Consider the following 22,217-nt stretch of genomic DNA (forward strand, 5'->3'; position numbering starts at 1 on the left):
TATTCTGTATATTTCCATGACTTGACATTAAATAGTCCCAGGAGTTCTTTCAGCATTTTATGTACAACAGTAAATCCATGGCACTTACACAGTTATTATGAAAGAAACATGTGTATTTGTAAACACCTAATATTTATAAAGTGTTTGCAGAGAATATTCCTAGTCAGTCTTGACACTCACAAGTGAAAGGGAGGCCGCATCATTCCTTTTTTTGAACTCACAAATCAAATTGGCTCATATCCTAGATCATATGTGTATGTATATGTACATATATATGTACACGTATATATGTATATGTACATCTATGTATATATGTGTATATAGATAGATAAATAGATAGATATAGATGTCTCCACACATACACATTGAGGAGCGACTGCTCAGCTCCCAACTCAAAAGCTCATCAACCCGGAATGTTTTTGCTGATGTCTTCTGGCAAGGACCCTGTAGACATGTCAGGAGCTGTGTGTTATGTCAGAAGGACTCTGGATGTCACCTATGTGAATAGGGGACTTCTTTGGAATGAGAGATGGGCCACCAAAGTTTTCCTGTCCTATCACCAAAGGTAGATGAAGGAACTGTATATACTTTGTGGTGTACATGTTTGATGAAGTCACTTAGAGCAGGCCCAATATGTTTGTTCCTCCCAGTTACCTTAAATGAATCTCACAGCACTGGGTACCATATGGGGGTACCATTTTTCAGTGTCTTATTTTGTAACTAATAGAGGGAGGAAACTCATATAAATAAAGGTCTCTAAAGAAATACTTTACCTAATGCTTGGCCTATGGTATTCATTAGGTAATTAAATTTGCCATCACTAGCTCATATGCTGTAATTCACTGAATCTAGGATATCAATTTTGAGAGGCACCATTATATAATGTACCTCTGAGAAAGAAAGACAATGCTATTGATTACATTATGATTCATCATCAATTGTAGGACATGCTCTGATTTCAGAGATTCTAGTGAAAAATGTACATCTTAGGCTTTATGCAATTAAAGTATGTTAGTGTTTACTTAATCATTGGGTGATACGGCACTAAAACCACTTTCTTTGGGTTTTATTCTTCTTTTAAGTTTATCTATTTTGAGAGAGGGTGAGAGAGAGAGAGAGAGAGAGAGAGAGAGAGAGAGAAAGTTGGGGGAGGGGCAGAGAGAGAGACTCTCAAGCAGGCTCCCTGCTGTCAGCATGGATTCTGATGCGGGGCTGGATGCAGGGCTGGAACTCATGAACCCTGAGATCATGACCTGAGCCGAAATGAAGAGTTGGACACTCAACCAACTGAGCCACTGGTTGCCCCTGGGTTTTATTCTTGATTGGCTTTTTTATTGTATATTGATTACTTGAATGTTTTTCCAATAAATTTGTTTGATTAGTTAATTTCAGGTTTTGGCTGCTTATTAATTAGCAATTCCCATTTGATCAGAGGAGAGTTATTTTATTTTGCTGACACAAAGCACAGAATGAGATTCCATATGCATTTGTAGTCACCAATTCCTCTCTATTCCTGGTGCAATTTGCCTTCTCTGAATTCCTTATTGAGATAACCTTTATTGGGACACATTTCAAATCCTTTTTTGGAAAGGGGTGGAGTATGTTATGATTAAAAAAAGCAGTCTTTGGAAGGTTTAAATGACGGTGTTTCATTAAAAAAGTAGCAGATCCTCTAATAAAAATGGATGTGTAATTTCTAACCGTAGAAAATTGACTTTCCTGGTTTTGTCTGCAGTGAGGATGTCAGATCAGCTAACATCATCGCCGAAGAAAATGATGTTGCATGCCTGGTTATAGATCGAGAGTGAGTATGCGGATACTGTCTGGGAAGGCAGGCTATTGCCACCTTTGAAGACTTGGCCTTCTGTTACTCTGAGGGCCCATCTGTCTTCTCATTCATCAGCACTTAGAAATGCTGGCCAATCCTCAGCTGCGAGTATATTCTATTAAAATTCATGGGGAGGAACTGGGCCTTCTGATCTGAATCTGTCTGTGGCAGTGGCAGATGCTGGCAGGCTAAATATTTTGTGTGCAAAGTTTGTACATAAATATCAGCAATAGACCGATTTAAATTCTGCATCTTCCAGAGAAATAAGCTTATTAGTACTCTTATGGATTTTCTCCCATACGATATAGTGAACCATTCCATAATTTATTTCTAAAATGCTGTAAGCAGTCAAAAAAATTTTTTTGAACAAAACCTCTGTCTCGGACATGATGTAAAATACTCATTATTAGCTATACATATATTTCTAGAGAAGGTTTAATTTAACATTTGCAGTAACTTGCAAGTGACGGGTGTTAATATTAATTTCTAAATGTCTCAGGTTATTTTTCAGAAAAAAGTCTTACTTTGTGTCCTTCACTCACTTCAGATCATATTTGAATCTGGCCCTTTGAATCTCTCACTAATGAGTTGAATATTGATCAGTTATCCAGATATCACAAAAGGAAATGCAAATATACCAAAGCTAGGCTGTTGTCTAAGAAAACTCACAGTAAAGGGCACCTGGGTGGCTCAGTGGGTTGGGCTTCAGACTTTGGCTTAAGTCATGATCTCCCAGTTTGTGGGTTCATGCCCCACATCGGGCTCTGTGCTGACAGCTCAGAGCCTGGAGCCTGCTTCCAATTCTGTGTATCCTCTCTCTCTGCCCCTACCCCACTCTTGCTTAGTCTCTCTCTCTCTCTCTCTCTCTCTCTCTCTCTCTCTCTCTCAAAAATAAATAAACATAAAAGAAATTAAAAAAAAGAAAACCCATAGTAAAGTCAAAGAAATAGGGTATACGCATATGAAATATTAGCAAAAAATAGTAAAATGAAGAAGTATCACAAGGGAGTATGTAGTTGATTGAACATAACATTCACTGAATCAGGGGTTTAGAACTGTAATGAACTTTAGAACACTTTTTAAAATGTTTATTTATTTTTGAGAGAGAGAGAGCAAGGGAGGGGCAGAGAGGGAAGGAGACCGAGGTCCCCAAGTGGGCTCTGTGCTGAAAGCTGAGAGCCTGATGCGGGGCTCGAACTCACGAAACAGTGAGATCATGACCTGAGACATAGCAGACACTTAACTGACGGAGCCACCCCGGTGCCCCAGAACTTTAGAACATTAAAAAAAATCTTTTTATTGTGGAAAATTTCACACGTATTAAAAAGCAGACAGGATGGTATTATGAACCCCATAATGCAAGTCCAGAAATTATCAATGAATGCCTTATCTGGATCCCTTTGCCACCCTCTCTCTGCCTTCTCCATACTATTTTCAAACAAATTGCCAACATAAAATGATTTCATCTATAAATTTTAGCAGCATTTCTAAAGGATAAATGTTACTTATAAGACATGACCACAATAACATTAACATACCTAAAAAGTTAGCGATATTCCTTTTTTATTTATTATTTTTAAACGAGGCATAATCAACACGTATTTAGGTGTACAACATAGTGCTTGAATATTATGTATATATTGCAAAATGACCACCACAGTAAGTCTAGTTAACATCCATCACCACAGATAGAACAATAATCCTTAATATCACTGAATTATTTTAATCTCTGTTTTATGGATAAGAAAAGAAGTCCCAGATCGGTAAAGGGCTGCCCCAGTGATGCTGTCCTGTGTTGGACCAGGAGCTACTGACCGCGTGTCCTGACTTCCTTTCGGAGTTCTTTCCACTGTGCCATTTGGCTGCCATAGCATGTATTCAGAAAGAGGGGAAATCACGACGTGGTAAAGTGGGCAAGGTTTAATTTTGTTAAGTGTGGACATGGGGCTTAAAAATTAATAGGCAAATAGGAAATATAGAAGTCACCCCAGGTGAAGTAAAACTTAGAAACGAAGGCCTAGGGCTAGAAAGTGCACAATAGGTTCAGATAAAGGTAATCTTTGGATGCCAGGTCAGAAATGGAAAATACATGAGTATGGTCCTGATAATGCATTGTTTCGTATATGAGTTCATTAAAAATATATGCATGCACTGAATAGCATTAGCTGTGTGGTAGAATCTTATAAATTGCTCTGAAATGCTAGGACTAAAAATACGAGAGAAAGGAAGAATTCCTTTCCTTTTTCTTCATTGTAATCACACAAGCAAATGTTTATACAATGTCTCATATATTCATAATCGCTGAAAAGGATGCAATTATTTTATAGAGTTAATATATTATTTGGAAGTTTATAATTTTAAAATGTTCACCTTACGTGTTGATTCTCTAATAAACAAAGTATTGTATTAGGCTTGATGAGACTTAAAAAGTTACATGCATTTCTTCTATCAGTGAGAGAAGCTGAGTCTCAGCTGTAACTGGGTTGACCTACATCCTGGATTTCCTGGACAGTTCTGGTTGGCCCAGCGTATTTGTTATTGGCACCACCTTTCAGTCAGAAAAGTACTCAGTCTGAATCGAAAATGATACGATCCTGGTAGCTATGACTAGTAGACGAAGTTAAGATCCCATGATAATTATCCCATAGTACCTTATCTACACTTATATCATCATTCACATTTTATTGAATTGCTTTATTTAACATCTGTCATCTCACTGTTCTATAAACTTCATGAGTCCGGAAACACTGACTTGTTCACTGCTGTTGCAGTGCCAGCAAATGACATAGTCCTTGGCAGACGGCAAGTGCTCCACATGTTGGCTGAATAAAGGACACCATCCTTGCAATGAAATACAGTGACTGAAAGCCTTTGGCTCTTTATTTCTTCTTTCCTAATGCGTTCTTTCAAAAATGCTTAGAATGAATACACTGCAAGGAGGAGAGTTCAAGTTTTCCTATTTTTAGGTATAATGAAATGTGCAAAATGGCAGTATCTCTAAATATGTGGAAAGTGTTATTTGTGACATCTTCATCGTTCTTTGGTTGTTGGGAAAGATCCCAAGGAGCTGATTATGTCAGAATGAACCATCAGTACCATCAAAATGATTATAGGCTGTTTGTCACAGCTAGAATGTTGTAGCTGTTTACATTTACTTTAACTCTAAGTTGTGGAGAATTTCTCGGAGCCTGTGATAGCAGTATCAACTATCTTTAAAAAAACGAGATTTGTTTACGATACTTTAATTAGTTTAACAGCAAGCAAAATAATGGTGATGTATAGAATAAATAAAAGCAAAACAAAGTGAGGTGCCTGGGTGGCTCGGTCGGTTGAATGTGTGACTTCGGCTCAGGTTGTGATATCACGAACCACGAGATTGAGCCCTGCATCAGGTTCTGTGCTGACAGCTCAGAGCCTGGAGCCTGCTTCAGATTCTGTGTCTCTCTGCCCCTCCCCTGCTCACTCTCTCTCTCTCTCTCTCTCTGTCTCTATCTCTCTTTCAAGAGTAAACATTAATTTTTTTAAAAAAAAGCAAAACAAAGTACAAGAAGTATTTCCCTTTTGTTTGCAAATTTCACCCGTTGGATATTTGAAATTTCGTGGCAGTGCTCTTTGTTTTTCACTATTCTATCAGTCCATGGAGCAGGATAGAAAAGAGTGGAGAGTAGATCTGAAAAGAAAAATGGAAAATACCAGCACAGTATATAAGATATACTTAATCATGTGAATGTATATTGGGGTCAGTTCAACATGGGGAGAGGTCTTCAGGGCTAGGAAAGCAATAAATGGCAACAGTACAGTAATGAGATGGCTCTGGTTTATTAGTTTTAGTTGTTTTGAGGTAAATTTTCATTCCTTTAATTTTTTATGCCCAAGTGCTTAAGATTTACCAAGAAGATTAAAGCGTAGTTTCTAGAAGGATACTATATTGCAGTAGATAAGAGAAGCACCCTAAAACATCACAAATCAAGGTAGATTGTCGAGTGTAAGGGCGGAGAAACATTGAAAAGATAATCGAGAAAATATATTTCACTGGTGAGGAAGGGGATTCTTTATTTTTCACGTGCAGTGCTTTGTATGAGTTCCCGCAGACAGTTTGGCGGGGATGGGGAAAGTAGATGGGGCAAGGTCAAGTCTGATCTGTGAAGGGCGAGAGAGGGCAAGGGAAGATATTGGCGGGGCCTCAGAAAACTGCCAAGATAAAGTAAAACATGTAGATTTAATTATGAAGGAATGTGAAATGAGGAGCATTATCGAGGGAAAAGAAAAGATAAATTTTTTCCTTGATTTTTAAAATAAGTAGCTTAATTTGATGAAGCAAAGTTAGGAAAATCTGCAATCCATGTAACCTGTTGACTCAGTAAACAGATTATGTAGACTACTTCCTGTCCACTGTCCTCTGGGGGGAAAAAAATTGCTGGTAAACCTGAACAACAAGACAGAAAACTCCAGAAATATTTTCTCTTTTCTTTGTTTTCATAAACTCACAGGATAAATTATGTAACTTCTCCATTTATGGCAACTTTAATGTAATATAAATTATTGAAATTATTGAGAAACCATTTACAAAGCCATGAATAACCACACAAATGGTCTTTTATGAGCTTGAGAAAATGTGGGGTTACAATAGTAACTGTTTATTTTATTCACTTAGGACATTCAACCAAACAGTCGGGACTTTTGAAGAACTCCAAAAATACCTTGAAGGGTATGTGGCAAATCTAAACCGTGATGATGAGAAAAGACATGCAAAGTAAGTGGAGGAACGTTTTCCTAAGCCTCATAGGACTTCCAGCAGTAGATGAAAGAGCACAGGAGTGTGATTCGCCATGTACTAATAACTTTCTGTGTGCCATCACTAGAAAATTTGGGGGAGTTCTTTTAAATTGATCTTCTACAAAGAGGATGCTACTTACCACTACTAGTGTAGATATTATTTTAGTCTGCAAGTAGTCAGCTTTGAGTAGTAATGTTAGGGAGACATTTCCTGATAGGCGGCCTTGGGATGGGAGTCTATGTCTGATGACTTAGCTCAAAAGGAGATTATTTCAGAAATGGAAAAGGAAACCACACAAGAATGCCAACGGACTAGTGTAAGCCATTCATTCTGATTCCAGGTAGACAGCTGGGGTAGCATCAGAATTATTTCAGAATATAAAGGAGTTATTGCCCGGGGTGTGTGTGTGTGTGTGTGTGTGTGTGTGTGTGTGTGTGTACAGGAAGGAGTTGGGTAATAATAATTGTAATAATAACAATAATAATGATATGGTAATATTGATGAAGAATTTTGTGCTTAATAGAAAAACTACTTTGTAAAATTAAAATTTGAAAATCCTTTACATTTTATAGAGTAAATACTTAAGAATATATTCACTTAAGAAGCTGGAGTCAAAAGTTCTAGAAAACTAACATTTGAAGTAAATGAGAACATTCAATCAGAACCTCAGGATTTTTTTGCTATGTGGTGTTTTTTTGTTTCTGTTTTTGTTTTGTTTTTGTTTGTTTCCTTTTGGCAAGGAATGTGTTTGCAGTTTTTATGTCAAAGGCCTTTTGTAGTAAGAACAATTTATGAATATATAATCCAGAGCAGTAAACCTTAATTAAAAGAGAAAAATGAGTATTTCCAAATAATGATACTTAGCTACAAAGTAGGAATGTGTTTTTCATGTTTGACTAAGCAGTTATTCTGGTTCATCCATGGAAAGCTTCGAAACCTGACAAAAATAGCAAAAAAGCAAAGATTCTCAGCGTGGCATTCTCCTGTATGTGTAGCAAAGGAATGGCTCACTGGTTTTATTTCCTCTCGTTGATTCTTCAGAAACAACAACAACAACAACAACAACAACAACAACAGATTTATTGAGATATACTTTAAATACTACACAATTCAGCTCTTTTTACCTCTCATTGATTCAGTTTGACATTTGTCTTTTAATGTGTGTGTGTGTGTGTGTGTGTGTGTGTGCGTGTGCAAATTGTTTGTTTGTATGTTCTATTGTTTTTCTCCTCAGACATAACTGAATCTGATCCTCTACAAGTTGAGACAGCTTTTGTAGCAAGCATGGGTAGTAATTACTGGCAGAAATAATACTATTGTTAAGAGTGGGATTTAGGTGTGGCATGACCCTGGCCTGACTAAAGGAGTGTATGCAAAGTTTCGCTTTTCTTATGCAGGAGATCCATGTCTAACTGGAAGCTGTCCAAAGCACTCTCTCTGGAGATGATTCAGCTGAAGGAGAAGGTGGCCAGATTTTCCTCATCATCCCCATTCCAGAACCTTGAGATTATTGCAACACTGGGCGTTGGTGGGTTCGGAAGAGTTGAGCTTGTAAGGGGTTTACGTTTCAAGCATCTGAGAGAAGCCTTTTGACTTTTTTTGTTTTATATTCCAGGGTATCTTGGAGGAATATATGAATTGTTATTGCTATCTTAAATGTTGCTTTGAGCTGAAATTGAGAAAGTAATTTTTCACTCTGTGTGTTGTATAGTAGCAGGTCTGTGCCAATAAGTAACTTGTAATCATATAGGTCATATTTCAAGCTTCTTGCATCACATCCTTTTGTGATTTTTTTTCTTGATTATAATTTTTGGAGAATGCACCAAGTAAGCATTCCCAGAGGCTATAAAACATTAAAAATGTATTTTCTAACAGCAAAATATATACACACACACACACACACACACACACTTATGACCCATTAACTATATACTAAAGAAAAGAAGAATGTGTCCAGGGGAAGTGCTATAGAAATAAAATCTTTAATATTGTAGTTTACACAACTCTACCGCCATGTCTGTATTTGGCTTTCATTATCTTATTTTGGGATTGCTCAAGATTTTCCATCAGAAAAGAAGAAAAGAAGATGAATTTAAAGAAATATTTAAAGAGCAGCCTTCTGTAGTGGTGATCAGGACACCTGGGAACTTATCCTGATTTGGGCTGTATTTTCCACATCACCACCTCTCTGAGCTTTATAACTGGCTTCCAAGGAGTAACAGAGTGGTATTGTCAGATCGAGTGCTCTGAGGAAACTGTAGAATGGAGATCTGTGACCTTACTGGGTACAGATGGCTCTGAACCCTTGGCAATTACCAAGTCCTTCTTCGTCCAGCAGATTTTTCACGATTCACTGTACATTAACCTCCGGGAACCAGGCTGACACCTTCATCTGCTGGATGGCCCTAGACATGAGCAGATCTGAAATGCTGCCAGGAGACCTGGATAGTACGCTTCATACCCAGTCAGTACTTCCTCTCTGATGGGTGAGGGGGAAAGAAACTATTTCTTAATAAGCCAAAGAATATTTGGCTTTTTTTTTTTATGCCATACGGAGAGACAAGGGCACTATCCATCTGCAGTGGTATTTTTCACCGAAGATCCTGGCAAAAGGATTGAGTTAACAATCCTGAGATCTGTTTTTTTTTTTAATATAGTTGGATGATAATAATTGAAACAATAATTCCAATAATTGAATAACCCAATAACAAGCAATAGTTGAAACAATAATTCCACCACTGATTTAAAAGTCCTAGGCAGCACCAGTGGCAAATGTGTGCAAAGTATGGGGTGCGGCCATTTCTGCGCAGTTTCGTTTCTTGTCAAATATAGTCTGCTTATGGAGTCTTAAGCCTATCTGAATAAACATCTCTTAAATTTTTTTTTATTTCCTTTCAAGGGAAAATTTTGTTTGTCCATCTAAAGCAGCAGGCTTCAAAAGAACTCCCTGCACCGATGGAAATGTTCTATCCCTCTGCTATCCGGAGGGTAGTGACTAGCTGGATGTGGCTGGCAAGCTTTTGAAATGTGCCTAGTGCAACTGAGGAACTGGATTTCTAGTTTTAATTAATTTTACGTTAAATAACCCCACGCGACTACTTGCTGTTGTATTGGATAGCACAGATATGGGTTTTGATTGAATACGTTTTGTTTGGAAAATCAAAGAAGTGAATCTTCAGACAGAACAATTCTTGGCAGTTCTGGTCAATGTTTTTTAGATCACACACTCAAAAGTGAATAGATTTCTAACCATTAAATCTAAGTAGAGGTTTTTTTTTTTTTTTTTTCTTGTGTTAATGCAAAGATTTTAGGAACATGTTCCAGATACGTGAACTCTTCTGGAAATTACAATGAAAGGGAAGGGTATACACCTGAATAAAACTTAGTGCCCCGAGGGATGAGTGGTTGAAAGGTCACATACCATTTAAATATGAAAGAATTTTAACTCTCACTGGTTACTATTGTTTTATATAGACGTTACAAATCTTTCCTACTAAGTTAGTTTTGACGGATCTTTCTCTTCTTACTTAGGTTAAAGTGAAAAATGAGAATGTGGCTTTTGCTATGAAGTGTATAAGGAAGAAGCACATCGTTGACACTAAGCAACAGGAGCACGTTTACTCAGAAAAGAGGATTCTAGAAGAGTTGTGTTCTCCCTTCATCGTGAAGTAAGTGAGCATTTGGGCCCCAGAATTTGGACTGTAGGCTCTTTTGAATGTTTTCATGCAAGAGAACAGAAGAGGGAGAGAAGACCCCACTCTGAATTCTCCATCCCTGTCACAGCAACAACACACAAAATGTTAGAACTTTGAGGTTTGGAGTCAGAAGTTTGGATTTTTTTATTCTTAAGTAAATCTCAGGAAAATTGTGTGTGTGTGAATATAAAATTATTGTGGAATAATTTCAACTGGTTATTTAATCCATACCTACGGCAGAATTTAGGAAGCAAAGAATTCACATGAAGCCCTCAGAGGACATGCTGTTGCTGAATTTCTGCAAGAGGTAGCATTTGGGCAAATGGAGGCTGCCAGTGAGCAACAGAGCGCAGTCCTAGCAATGCCTGGATGCTGAAAGATCCATCTCCTAATAGTCACTGTTCTTTCTGTGGTTATGCCCAGAGTTTAGATGAGATATGTTATTCTAGACCACAGCTCTCTTTACTTGTGATTCATCAGTTGGTGGTGTAGGCCAGTCAAGACATTTATTTTCATACATGTCCTGACCTCAGAGTGTAGCTTTAGTGATTCCTGGGTGATATAAAGTGCCCCTATAACGAATAGAATTTATGTCTTTTGATCAAATGTCTTGAGAGAATCTTCCTGCCTACCCGTATTCCCACACCCATTTTCTTTCAAGATAAAAAGGTTTGAACCCAGGCAATGCTGGCAATAGAGTCAGCCAATTATTTTTTATGTTAACTATGTTTCCAGAATGCCCCCCCTTTGATCAATAATTCATTAACAAACTATCGTGAACAGCTTTGGGGCATGGATTGGATTTTATTCCTGTTCTCATTTCTAGCTCTTTGCCGAATGCCTGGCATATAGTAGGGCAATAATAACATAATACTCAATGTTAATAACACTTATTCAGAAATTAACATGTGCTAGACACTCTTCTTAGCAAACTATGTGGTTATATATATATATGTCCCACATATATAATATGTGGACATATATATTTAAAATATTTTTATTTATTTTATATATTATGTATGCAGATATATAACCTACATTAAATTAATATATAATTAATTTATAATCAAATGAATGTACATATATTCATTTGACCTTTATGATATGAGGTAAACGTAATGGTTGGCCTCAAGAGCAATAAGAAAGCTGGGTTGCACAACTAATAAATGGTGGGTCAGGGATTCAGACCTAGGCATCTTGGATCCAGAGCCAACACTGAACCGCTTTATTAGATTGCTTCTGCTGTCTGCACATGATCTGGCCACTAAGCCTTCACCCACTATTGAAATATGGCACCCTACCCAGGTCCCACATCAGGATTGAAGCTGTCGTTCCTACACCGTCTGGGAGTGTCGCCAACTGAGGACTCTGGCTCTAGCTCAGTCCTTTCCTGGCCATTGCTTTAAGGTAGAGAGAGCCACCTTGCCCAAGATTCTACTCTGTCTCCAGATACATCCTGCATCCAATAATGGCAGAGCTCCTTGAGGCTGAGGCTTTTGTTGAAATAAGAAACTAGAATAGCCCAAGTCTCCTGCTGCCCAAGTGTGTCTTATTCCTCCCCCGTGGATGTTGTTCCCAAGTACACTTCCCATTAAACTTACTGCTTACAGGTCTCTGTCTCACAGTCTAGTTTTTGAGACCAACCAGAGGACATAAGAGACATAAGACATGGGCATGAAGGCAGCTCATAAGGAGACATATGCAGAGGTCTCTGGGCTTCTGGAGAAAAGACAGACTGTATTTGGTAGGTGGGATGATGAGCTTGGTCTTGAGGAAGGGATAACACTATTGCAGTGAAACTGAGATGAAGAAGGTTACTCTGTGTGGAGAGGGAGGGCAGTCTGAAGAAAGGGGTTAACGTGTGCAAAACAACACAGGAAGAAAGATCAAGGAGGATTTGGAGGGAAGTCCCATGTAGCTGTAGGATGTTTGGAATGAGATGAGCACCAGTGTTCTAAATGTTATTGGTGATGTTCTTAAGCAACTTTAAAAAGCTTTCAAAAATAGATTTTTAACGATAACCATGTTTTTATGTGTCTTCACAGATTATATCGTACTTTCAAGGACAATAAGTATGTGTACATGCTTCTGGAGGCCTGCTTAGGTGGGGAGCTATGGAGTATATTAAGGGACAGGTAATGGAAAAGGATTATAAACAATAACCTGTGTTCTCACATCTGATCTAAGGGATGATCTACTTTATTCATGATCTACATCTGATCTACTTTATTCATGATCATTTAAAGAGATAGAAAGTCATTATGAAATGGTTCTAAGAAAACATTATGACTTGATAAAATAGTAGTGGGGGTATTTTCTTAGCTAACATTATAATTATGCAATAGACACCCTGTAAGACAGTCACTGTCATTTCCATATTAGGGATCGAAGAATCCCAGGCTTCAACAGGGTGTGAACTCTCCACAATCACATGGTTAGTGTGAGGCAGGGTGGCTATAAGCCGAAATGTTACTGATTCTGAATCTCTCCCAGGGAAATGAAGAAAGGGGGTGGGGAACATGAAGCCCCCACTAAAAGCAGAGTAAGATTCCTGCGAAGATTCAGTTTTACAGAAGGGGTGATTCCTGCATAATTGAAACCACACATATTTATTTAGTACCACCAATGGGGCAAGGCTCCATTGTGGACATTTTCTAGACAACGTAGACTTTTCTAACCAGAAGGATAAAAACTATAAACTTTTTCTCCAATAAAGTTTAGATTTTATTTGGGGAGATAACATAATGTGAAGTTTTAAAATGTTCCATTATTGCTTTTAAAGTTTATGTATTAATTTTGAGAGAGAGGGCACATACACGCATGCACAGGCAAGAGGGGGGCAGAGAGAGAGGGAGAGAGAATATCCCAAGCAGGCTCTGCACTGCCAGCACAGAGCCTGACGCGGGGCTCGATCTCACAAACCGCAAGATCAGGACCCAAGCCGAGATCAAGAGTCTGAGGCTTAACTGACTGTGCCACCCAGATGCCCCAAAACATTTTATTATTTAGTGTGTACACTACATATGACAGAAGAATTGGCAATTTGTAATTAAATGCCAAATGAGTGTTGACGATTGTAAGCTCAGAGAGGAAAGATATAAAAATGTGATGACAAAGGAAAGACAGGAACTAAATTCTAAAGGTGAACAAAATTTGGGAAGGCAGAGGGGAAGGAAAACCAATGTAAAATACAACAGGAAGGTAGAAATAGAATTATGTCTCTTTGTGGATAATTTGGAGCAGAATTATCCCAGCAAAAGGGGATGAGAAGGTAGTTTGCATGAGATTGTGGAGGTTAATTCCAGGCCACACATTTGGACAGGTATTACTTGGGCCTGTGGGTCTTAACTCTGGCTTCTTGTTACAATCAAGTGGAGAGCTTTACAAAGTCACAATGCTGGTCCTTACTGCCAGAGGTTATGATTTGCTTCATCTTGGATGGAGTCCAGTAAATGATTTTTAACTGTCTCTCAGGCAATTCTAATGTGCATTTATAGTGGAGAATTACAGACCTAGGTAATAGGAGACCTTTGAGTATCTGAGAAGAGATAGATGTGTTTGTGTTAGGAACATATTTTTGGATGGATCCCAATGGGGAAAACCTGGAAGGGTGCAAAGACTTGTGCATGATACCTACAAAAACATTTGCGTCCTTCATCATTGCTTCCACAGGCAAATCTGCTTAGGAAGGGAGTTGCTACTATCTGTTAGGCACTGTGTCTGATTCTCAAAACAAACCGTGTTAAGTGGTAAACCCATTTGACAGAAAGGGACCTGAAGCTAGGACAGTCACACAACTTGCCTGAGGACATGGTGATGGAAGACGCCGGAGTCAAAACCAGTTTCTCTTATTCCAAAGCCACACCCTTCTCTTACTGCGTGCAGCAAATCACTGACACATTTTAATAACTAAGTGTGTAAACCCACGTATAGTGCTGCCACAGGGCAACTCTAACATCACTGAGCTACACTAAACAGGAAAGAGTTACGACCCTGTTTCTACATGGGTTATTGTTACGTGCTATACCAACAGGAAATGAAAATGATCACTTGAGTCATTCTTAAGTCAAGCAATAAATTACAGAAATCTGCTTTAAGCTGCCCGTTAAAGTAGTTTCATTTTCTCCAGAGTTTGCCAGAAATGTCTAAAAAAGGCTAATTTTTCTCACGTTTCTATTTTGTATGTTCATATATGATTACCAGAAATGGTGGTTTCGTTGTAGACACTTTAATTTTAACTAAGTATTTCTCGCTTGCACCAAGTATCCCCCTAAATTTCTTTAGTGTAATTCATTGGTGGTACAAAATGCTATTCAGTGTTGATACCCTACAAAGCATTCATGTTGTATACATTTACCAAAGCAATGATTGACATGTAGAATAGATAATAGATATGTGTGTCTAGAGCATTAAGAGGGAAAATGGTTTCATTGCAGAGGCAGCTTTGATGAGCCCACCTCCAAGTTCTGCGTGGCTTGTGTGACAGAAGCATTTGATTACCTGCACCGACTAGGTATTATCTACAGAGACCTGAAACCAGAAAACTTAATTCTAGATGCTGAGGGTTATCTTAAATTGGTAAGACAAATTCTGTAACTTACAGTATCATAAGAGCTATTTTCTAAACACAGAGTTGTGTCATAATTGCAAATGTGTTTATATTTTGGTACACTGGCTATTTTTACCATGGGGGATATGCCCTGAGGCATTGGCACCATTAACACAGAAGTGTTACGAGTACATTCTTTTTGGCTTAGAAATTTTGTATTTCAACCATATTTGTGATTGCTACAAAGGATTCACTTAATAGAATGCCTATAAATTGGATTCTGTTAATAGTTTTGTTTAATAAATTGAAGTAGGTTTTAATACATTCCTGCTATATATAGGGACTGGTTCTAAGGAATAAGGAAAGAAAATGATTGTCTTTCTTCTGTCCCGAGATAGCCACTGTCTATATAGGGAGAAAAGATACACATATGAGAGGATTTTTTTTTTTTTAATCTTTCTAGGTGATTCTAAAGTACAACCAGGACTGAGAATCACGACACTAGACTCTAGGCTTCTTAAGAACAGAGACTTTCCTTGATACCTATCTTTATAATCTCTAATGCCTCACATGAATCCCCTGGCGGGTCACACTACAAAAAAAAAAAAAAATGCTACCAATCACATAAACTGCTTTCAGTGTGAAACTATAAGAGAACTGGGCAGTCATAAGTGAGGAGAAACCAGGGCACTTCGGACCTCAGGAGGGAACCCCATCAGGATGGGGAGCCCAGGCTGAGTTTTCCTGAGTTTATTTTGTCAGTTTGTCGGGAACATTCAACCATCTCTGAATGTAACATTTACAAAGATACTAAAAGTTTCTCACGTCAAAACTTTTATATATGGAAATAGTAGCTACCATTTTATAAGCAGTTTAGTGTGTTATGTGTAAAGAACTGTGCGAAACATTTTGCAATTAATATATTTCACAATTGATGAGATAGGTTTTATCACCCACATGTTACATAGAATAACATGTAATTTAGCTTATTCCTATTTAGCCTCAGGAATTAAATTTATTATGTGTAATTGCTAAGTGATTCCCCTCCATAGTAAAGGAGTAAAATAAGTCCTTTCATGTGAAATCTGGTGTATTTCCAAGAAACATTTTGATCCATTCAAGCTTTATTTTGTCTGTGAAAGACAGCTTTGAGAACTGGTGAGGTACTAACACAGGCCTCAATCACTCCTCTTTCTTCACAATTCCTTCGTTGGCTATGCCTCTTGCAGCTATTTAGGGAAACTCTTTGGAACATTCTAGAACTAAAGCCATCATGAGTTGTGCAGACTATCCATTCAATTCATTCCTTTTTTTTTGTAGTTTTTTTTTTTTTTTTTTTTTTTTAAATCTATCATTTAAAATATGACAGCATATGGGCGCCTGGGTGGCTCAGTCGGTTAAGCGGCCGACTTCGGCTCAGGTCATGATCTCGCGGTCCGTGAGTTCGAGCCCCGCGTCGGGCTCTGGGCTGACAGCTCAGAGCCTGGAGCCTGTTTCGGATTCTGTGTCTCCCTCTCTCTGACCCTCCCCCGTTCATGCTCTGTCTCTCTCTGTCTCAAAAATAAATAAACGTTAAAAAATTAAAAAATAAAATAAAATATGATAGCATATTCATTATTCACAGACATGGAGGTCAGTAAATATTTCTCCTGTTTGCCATTGTTATCCATCTAGCTAGCTCATTTGCCAACTAGTTACATGAAGAATGACAGCTAAAGCTAAAGCCTTTAGAGATTAAGACATAAATTTTCAATATTTCCATTTCTGGCTATGTATCAAACTCGATGTACTGAAATCCTCTCACTACCAAGTGTCTAAAAATGTGGATAAAACATGAAAAACAGTATTACGTGCATGGCTGACTTTATCAGACAGCACTAGGATTCCCCTGAGGTGGAACCAGGCTTGAGCAGGAGTATAGCAGAGAACTCAAACAAGGAAGCTGCTGTCTTGTGGGCACCCAGCAGTCTAGATGACCTAGAGGTTGGATTTTAGTAGCTGCACCTTCTGAGAACAGGAGACCAGGTTTTGGACCTAGGAAGTGTGGGAAGTTGAATCACAGAACATTTATAAGAGCCAGAGATCACACAGATTACACTCTTAGAAAATTAGAAAACAAGGAAAAAAGGATTTAATTTATAAAGGCAGAGTGCATGCAAGAAAACATGCTTTTCTCATTATTGAGCATTTGGTAGAAGAACAGAAGAGTCCCCTTTAAGAATTCTTGGCTATAGGCTCGTCTTCATGGAGGTTGGGTGCTCGGTCTTCAAAGATAGAAAAACCTATGCAAGAATTTGAAAATGGATTCATGTTGGTAGCATGGTCAGCTTTTCAAGAATCAGTGGACATTCTCTTTGGATGAATGTACTCTTAACTCAGAATACAAAGAACTCCCAGAGATAAAATCCTAGAGAATATGAGCTCACATTTAAAAAAAGACAAAACAAAAAGTATATATGATGGAAGAAAGTACCATGAGCATTCCTTGGCAGGCATATAAGTGCCTCATATATTGGAGTAATCAGACGCAGAATGTAAAATTGATACATCAAATGCCTTTTAAAACATAAGACCGAGAATTGCAAGTGAGTAAGGAACAGAGAAAAAATCTAACAGGTTTAGAAAAAAAAACCTAATCGATAAAAATTCTATTAAGGACTTAAGAATATATAATTAAAATTATATATCCAAGGAAGTTTCATTAATCGTGGAGTTGCATGCATTGGACTAATCTTCTTGTTGAGATTAATTATAATATACATGTAAAAATGTGTGAATGACAGCAACAAAAAGTAAATATTCAGAGCTTAAAAAAAGGGAACCATGCTGGGTGAAAAAAATCCACATTGCTACAGCTGTTTACAGCTACTCATTTCAGGACACACTTCACTGTATAACGCATGAGGTATAAATCTTTAGTTAACATCATACCTAACAGTGAAATAGTGAACAGTTTTACATTAGACTGTGAACAAGTTAGGAATATGTCTCCTACATTTTTTTTTCAACATTATAACAGAGGTCTTAGCAAATGTCATAAACCAAGAAAAAGGAATGAAAGGCCAACGATGAGAAAGGAAGAAGTTACCTGTCTTTATTTTCAAACAACATGATTGGTTATGTAGAAAAGCCTAAAGAATCTACCAAAAAGGACTAGAAATATTAAGCGTGATTACCAGTTCAAAGTCAATATATAAATAAAATAAGTCAAGTAAGTCAATTAAACCAATTATATAAATAAAAACTGTATTTAATATACTAACTTCAAAAATTTATAAATGAAATAAAATACCATTTACAATAACATCAAAAGTTATAAAGTAAATTTGAATACACTTAACGTGTAAAACTGTAAGACCTCCACACTGAAAACCACAAACTATTGCTGAGAAAAAAAATATAACTAAATGGTAAGGTATAAATGTTCATAGATTGGATAACTCTATTTGGCAAGATGTCCATTCTTTCCAAATTACAAATCCAAGGCCATTGTGATATAAATTGGAGTAGGTGCCTTTTAAGAAACTGAGGCATTTACTTGAAAATTTACATAGAAACACAGAGTTTAGAAAAATTAATAATCACTTTGAAAAAAGAACAAAATTGAAGAATTTATATCTGATACTATAAAGCTACAGTAATCAAGAGAGTGTCATAATACAGGATAGACAAGTAGCTTAATCTAACAGAATAGAGTCCAGAAATAGACATATAAAGTCAGCTGATTTTTAGCAAAAAGAGATTCCCAACAGACAATGCTGAAACAACTGGATATGCATATGTGGAAAAAAAAAATGAACCTGACTCCCACTTCACACAATATAGAAAAATGAATTCATGGATCATCAAAATAGACCTATAAAGGTCTATCAAAATAGACCTATAAAGCATCCAAAAGTAAACACACAATAATATCTGCACAACATGAGGTAGGCAGAGATTTCTTAGAATACAAATAATAGTAATCTTAAAAATTCTATGCTGCTATAATAAAAATTCATAGACTGGATGACTTAAATAACAGGCATTTATTTCTCATAGTTAAAGGTTGGGAAGTAACAAGATCAAAGTGCTGGCAGATCTGGTATCTGACTGGTCAGAAACCACTTCTAGACTGAAAGGTGACTTCTCATTCCTTCAATGAGAGAGAGAGAGAGAGAGAGAGAGAGAGAAAGAGAGAGAGTGAGAGGTAGACACACACAAACAGGGCATGGGGTTGGGAGGCTCTTTTCTTATAAGGGTCCTAATTGCATCATGAAGGCTTTACCCTCATGACTTGATTACCTCCTAAAGGCCCTACCTCTAAATACCATCATCATATTGGGGATTAGGGTTTCAACATGCAAATTCTGGGGAAACACAAATATGCAGTCCATAATAATTGGACTTTATCAAAATTAAAAACTTCTGATAATTAAAAGACACTAAAAAATGAGTAGGCATGCCATAGACTGAGAGAAAGTATTTGCAATACCTATTTAAATGACAAAGGACTTGATTGTATTGGAAAATATATAAATAACTCCTACACCTCAATAATAAAAACACAACCCAATTTTTAAAAAATATTTATTTATTTATTTTTGAGAGAGAGAGAGAGAGAGAGAGAGAGAGGAAGAGAGAGGGAGAGAGAGTTTTCCAAGAAGGCTCTGCATCATCAGCACAGAGCCTGAGGTGCGGCACAAACTCACAAACTAAGATCCATGACCTGAGCTGAAATCAAGAGTTGGATGTGTAACCAACTGAGCCACCCAGGCACCCTGAGACAACCTAAGTAAAAAAAAAAGAAGAAAAAAGGTCAAAGATCTTGAAAAATTACTCCACAAAGGAAGACACTGGAATGATTAATGAGCCATATCAGTTGTCATCAAGGAAATGCAAATCAAACCACAAAGAAGAACCATTTCATATCCACTAAAATGACAATAATTTAAAAGACTGACAATACCAAGTGTTGGTGAGGACTTTCTCCTAAATCTCTAGTGGAGAAAGACTGAAGAATAATTTGTCAGTTTTATAGAGTCAAGCATACACCTTATCTATGACAAAAAAATTTGACTTATGGGTGGAAACTTCACTCGTTGGTATTTATCTAGAAAAACTGAAATCATGTCTTCAAAAATCTTGGGCAAGAATATTCATAACAGCTTTATTTCTAAAAGTCCCCAAGTCAGAAACAGCCAAAATGTCCATAACCAATTAAATGTATAAAGGTAAAGGGATAGAACATTAAGGAAAGGAATGCTCTTCAGTGACATAAAAGAATGAATTACAATAAGCAACAATGTAAGATGTAACAATGTAACAATGAATTTTAAAAACCATGTTGACCAGAGGAAGTCAGATACAAAAGAGTATCTTCTGTATGATTACATTTATTGATATTCTAGAATAGATGGTAGAAATCAATATAATGAGTGCTTCTGGGAGAGGCATTTGACTGGAAAGGGGCATCCTTCTGACCTATTGGGTGTCTATATCTTGACTATATGGTAGTTGTGGTTACATATACAAGCTACATAAAAATTAAATGAACTATATGCCAAAAATCTATGCATAATATCGTTTGTAAATTATATGTTAATTTGGAAAATGTAATAGGTTAAATGTCAGATGATTAACAAAGAGAAAAACAGTTCACTGAAAGATAAATTTAAATAATTTTCACAGAATGTTGCATAGAGAGACAAAAAAGATGAAAAATAAGAAAATACAATGAGAAGTTCTTAAAATTTTGAACTGGAGTCCAAGATAAATGTAATATAGAAAGTGAGGGAAAAGCAGTATTTAAAGAAACAACAGCTGAGAACTTTTCAGAAATTATGAAAAACACTAATCATCAGGTAAAGGAGCCCCAACAAATCCCATCTGGGACAAATTATATATGCTGTAGCTCTATCTTTGTGTAAGAAGTCACTCCAAAATGTAATGGCTTAAACCAACAGGACTTGTTTATGCTCTCTCACAGTTTGTGTGGGTCAGAATTTGGGGAGTGGTTCAGCTGGGTGGTTGTGACCCAAGCTCTCTCATGAATTTTCAGTCAAATGTTGGCTGGGGATTCAGTCACTTGGAAGCTTGTGTAGGACTTGACCAGGGCATCCAAATCCAAGGTGACTTACTCATATGGCTGGGAAATTGATGTTGGCTGTCAGTTGAGGGCATTATGGGCCTCAGTAATGGTCGAATGTCTTCACAGCATGGCAGCTGGCTTGCCTCAGAATGAGTCATCCAAGGAAAAGCTCCGATGCCTTTTAAGACCTACTCTCAGAGTCACATCTCAGCACTTCCACTATATTCTGTTGGTCACACTGGGCCAGCCCTGATTTACTGTGAGATTTATTGTGGCAGAGGACAGCAAAAACAAAAAGAGCATTAAAAGCTATCAAAGAGAAAAGACAGTTTACATATAAAGTAGTAAAAATTAGGCTTTCAGTTGACAACGCAATTGCGACAAGAGAATCTATAACACAGTGGGAATTTTTAAAATTCTGACAGAAAATAACTGATAAACTTGAATTGTAAATCCAAGGCTTTCAAAAGGGTGAAATAAGGGCATTTTTAGTCAAAGATGAAGGGTGTTTACCACCTTCATACAAAGGATGTGCTTTAAGGGAGATGAAAAGTGATCCCTGATGAAGGGTCTGAGATGTCACCTTAGAAAGATGGCAAACATGTTAAGTCTTTTAAAATTATGGTGTAAAGTAATCATTCTCATTCTGCTATATACTCTTGAAAACGAGAAAATGCCAAATAACTGAACAACAGCAGCATGAAAACTGAGTGTAGGTATAATTGGAATTAAAGTAGGAGACAATGTCAGTCATTTTAAAAGAAGACAGCAAGAGAGAACCAGGAAACCCAGGAACCAATCCAAGAGAAAGTACAAAAACTGAGAGTAGAAAGAAATCTAATATGTGTAGCCTGCTTTCCAGATAAAAAAAAATAAAGATCATCAAATAGGTTTAAAAATACAAATCAGTTCCATCAGGTTTATAAGGGACAGACGTGAAGCGTGAGGATACAGAAGGCTGGAAGTTAAAAGGATAAAAAAAATGATGTCTGGAAAATAGTCAACAAATGTAAATGCAGATTTCATTGTTAGGAAAGAAGTGATCCTAGAGATAAAATCTTTACCCTTTGATGATATGAAAGATAATATGAAAGTCCCGATCTTTTATTTGCCCACCAAAATGCTTCAAAAATAAGCAGAATTTGAAAGACATAATAAGGAGAATTGAACAACTGTAGGAAATTTTAATATACCTCTCAGAAATTGATGGAACATTCAGACCAAAAGTCATTCAAGCTTTAGAAGAGGTGCACAGCACAATTAATAAACTTGATCTACTGGCCTTATAGAATATTGTT

At 37.2% G+C, this 22,217-nt stretch overlaps 1 protein-coding gene across 5 annotated transcripts in view; it reads left to right on the top strand.

The window, feature by feature from the left end:
• Positions 1 to 22,217, top strand: part of PRKG2 (protein kinase cGMP-dependent 2) — a 105,069-nt gene that overhangs the window by 54,443 nt on the left and 28,409 nt on the right. For 3 of the 5 annotated variants that reach the window (XM_023252999.2, XM_023252998.2, XM_045056172.1), the window contains 6 exons: positions 1,736 to 1,804; positions 6,483 to 6,581; positions 8,003 to 8,156; positions 10,137 to 10,273; positions 12,346 to 12,435; positions 14,737 to 14,878. In XM_023252999.2, coding sequence (XP_023108767.1) covers positions 1,736 to 1,804; positions 6,483 to 6,581; positions 8,003 to 8,156; positions 10,137 to 10,273; positions 12,346 to 12,435; positions 14,737 to 14,878 — 691 coding nt within the window. Of the gene's footprint in view, positions 1 to 1,735; positions 1,805 to 6,482; positions 6,582 to 8,002; positions 8,157 to 10,136; positions 10,274 to 12,345; positions 12,436 to 14,736; positions 14,879 to 22,217 lie in introns of those variants that run through there. The other 2 variants (XM_023253000.2, XM_023253001.2) reach the window with 2 other exon arrangements.

This window comes from Felis catus, chromosome B1 (genome assembly GCF_018350175.1).
Source record: "Felis catus isolate Fca126 chromosome B1, F.catus_Fca126_mat1.0, whole genome shotgun sequence".
Classification (NCBI taxonomy): Eukaryota; Metazoa; Chordata; class Mammalia; order Carnivora; family Felidae; genus Felis; species Felis catus.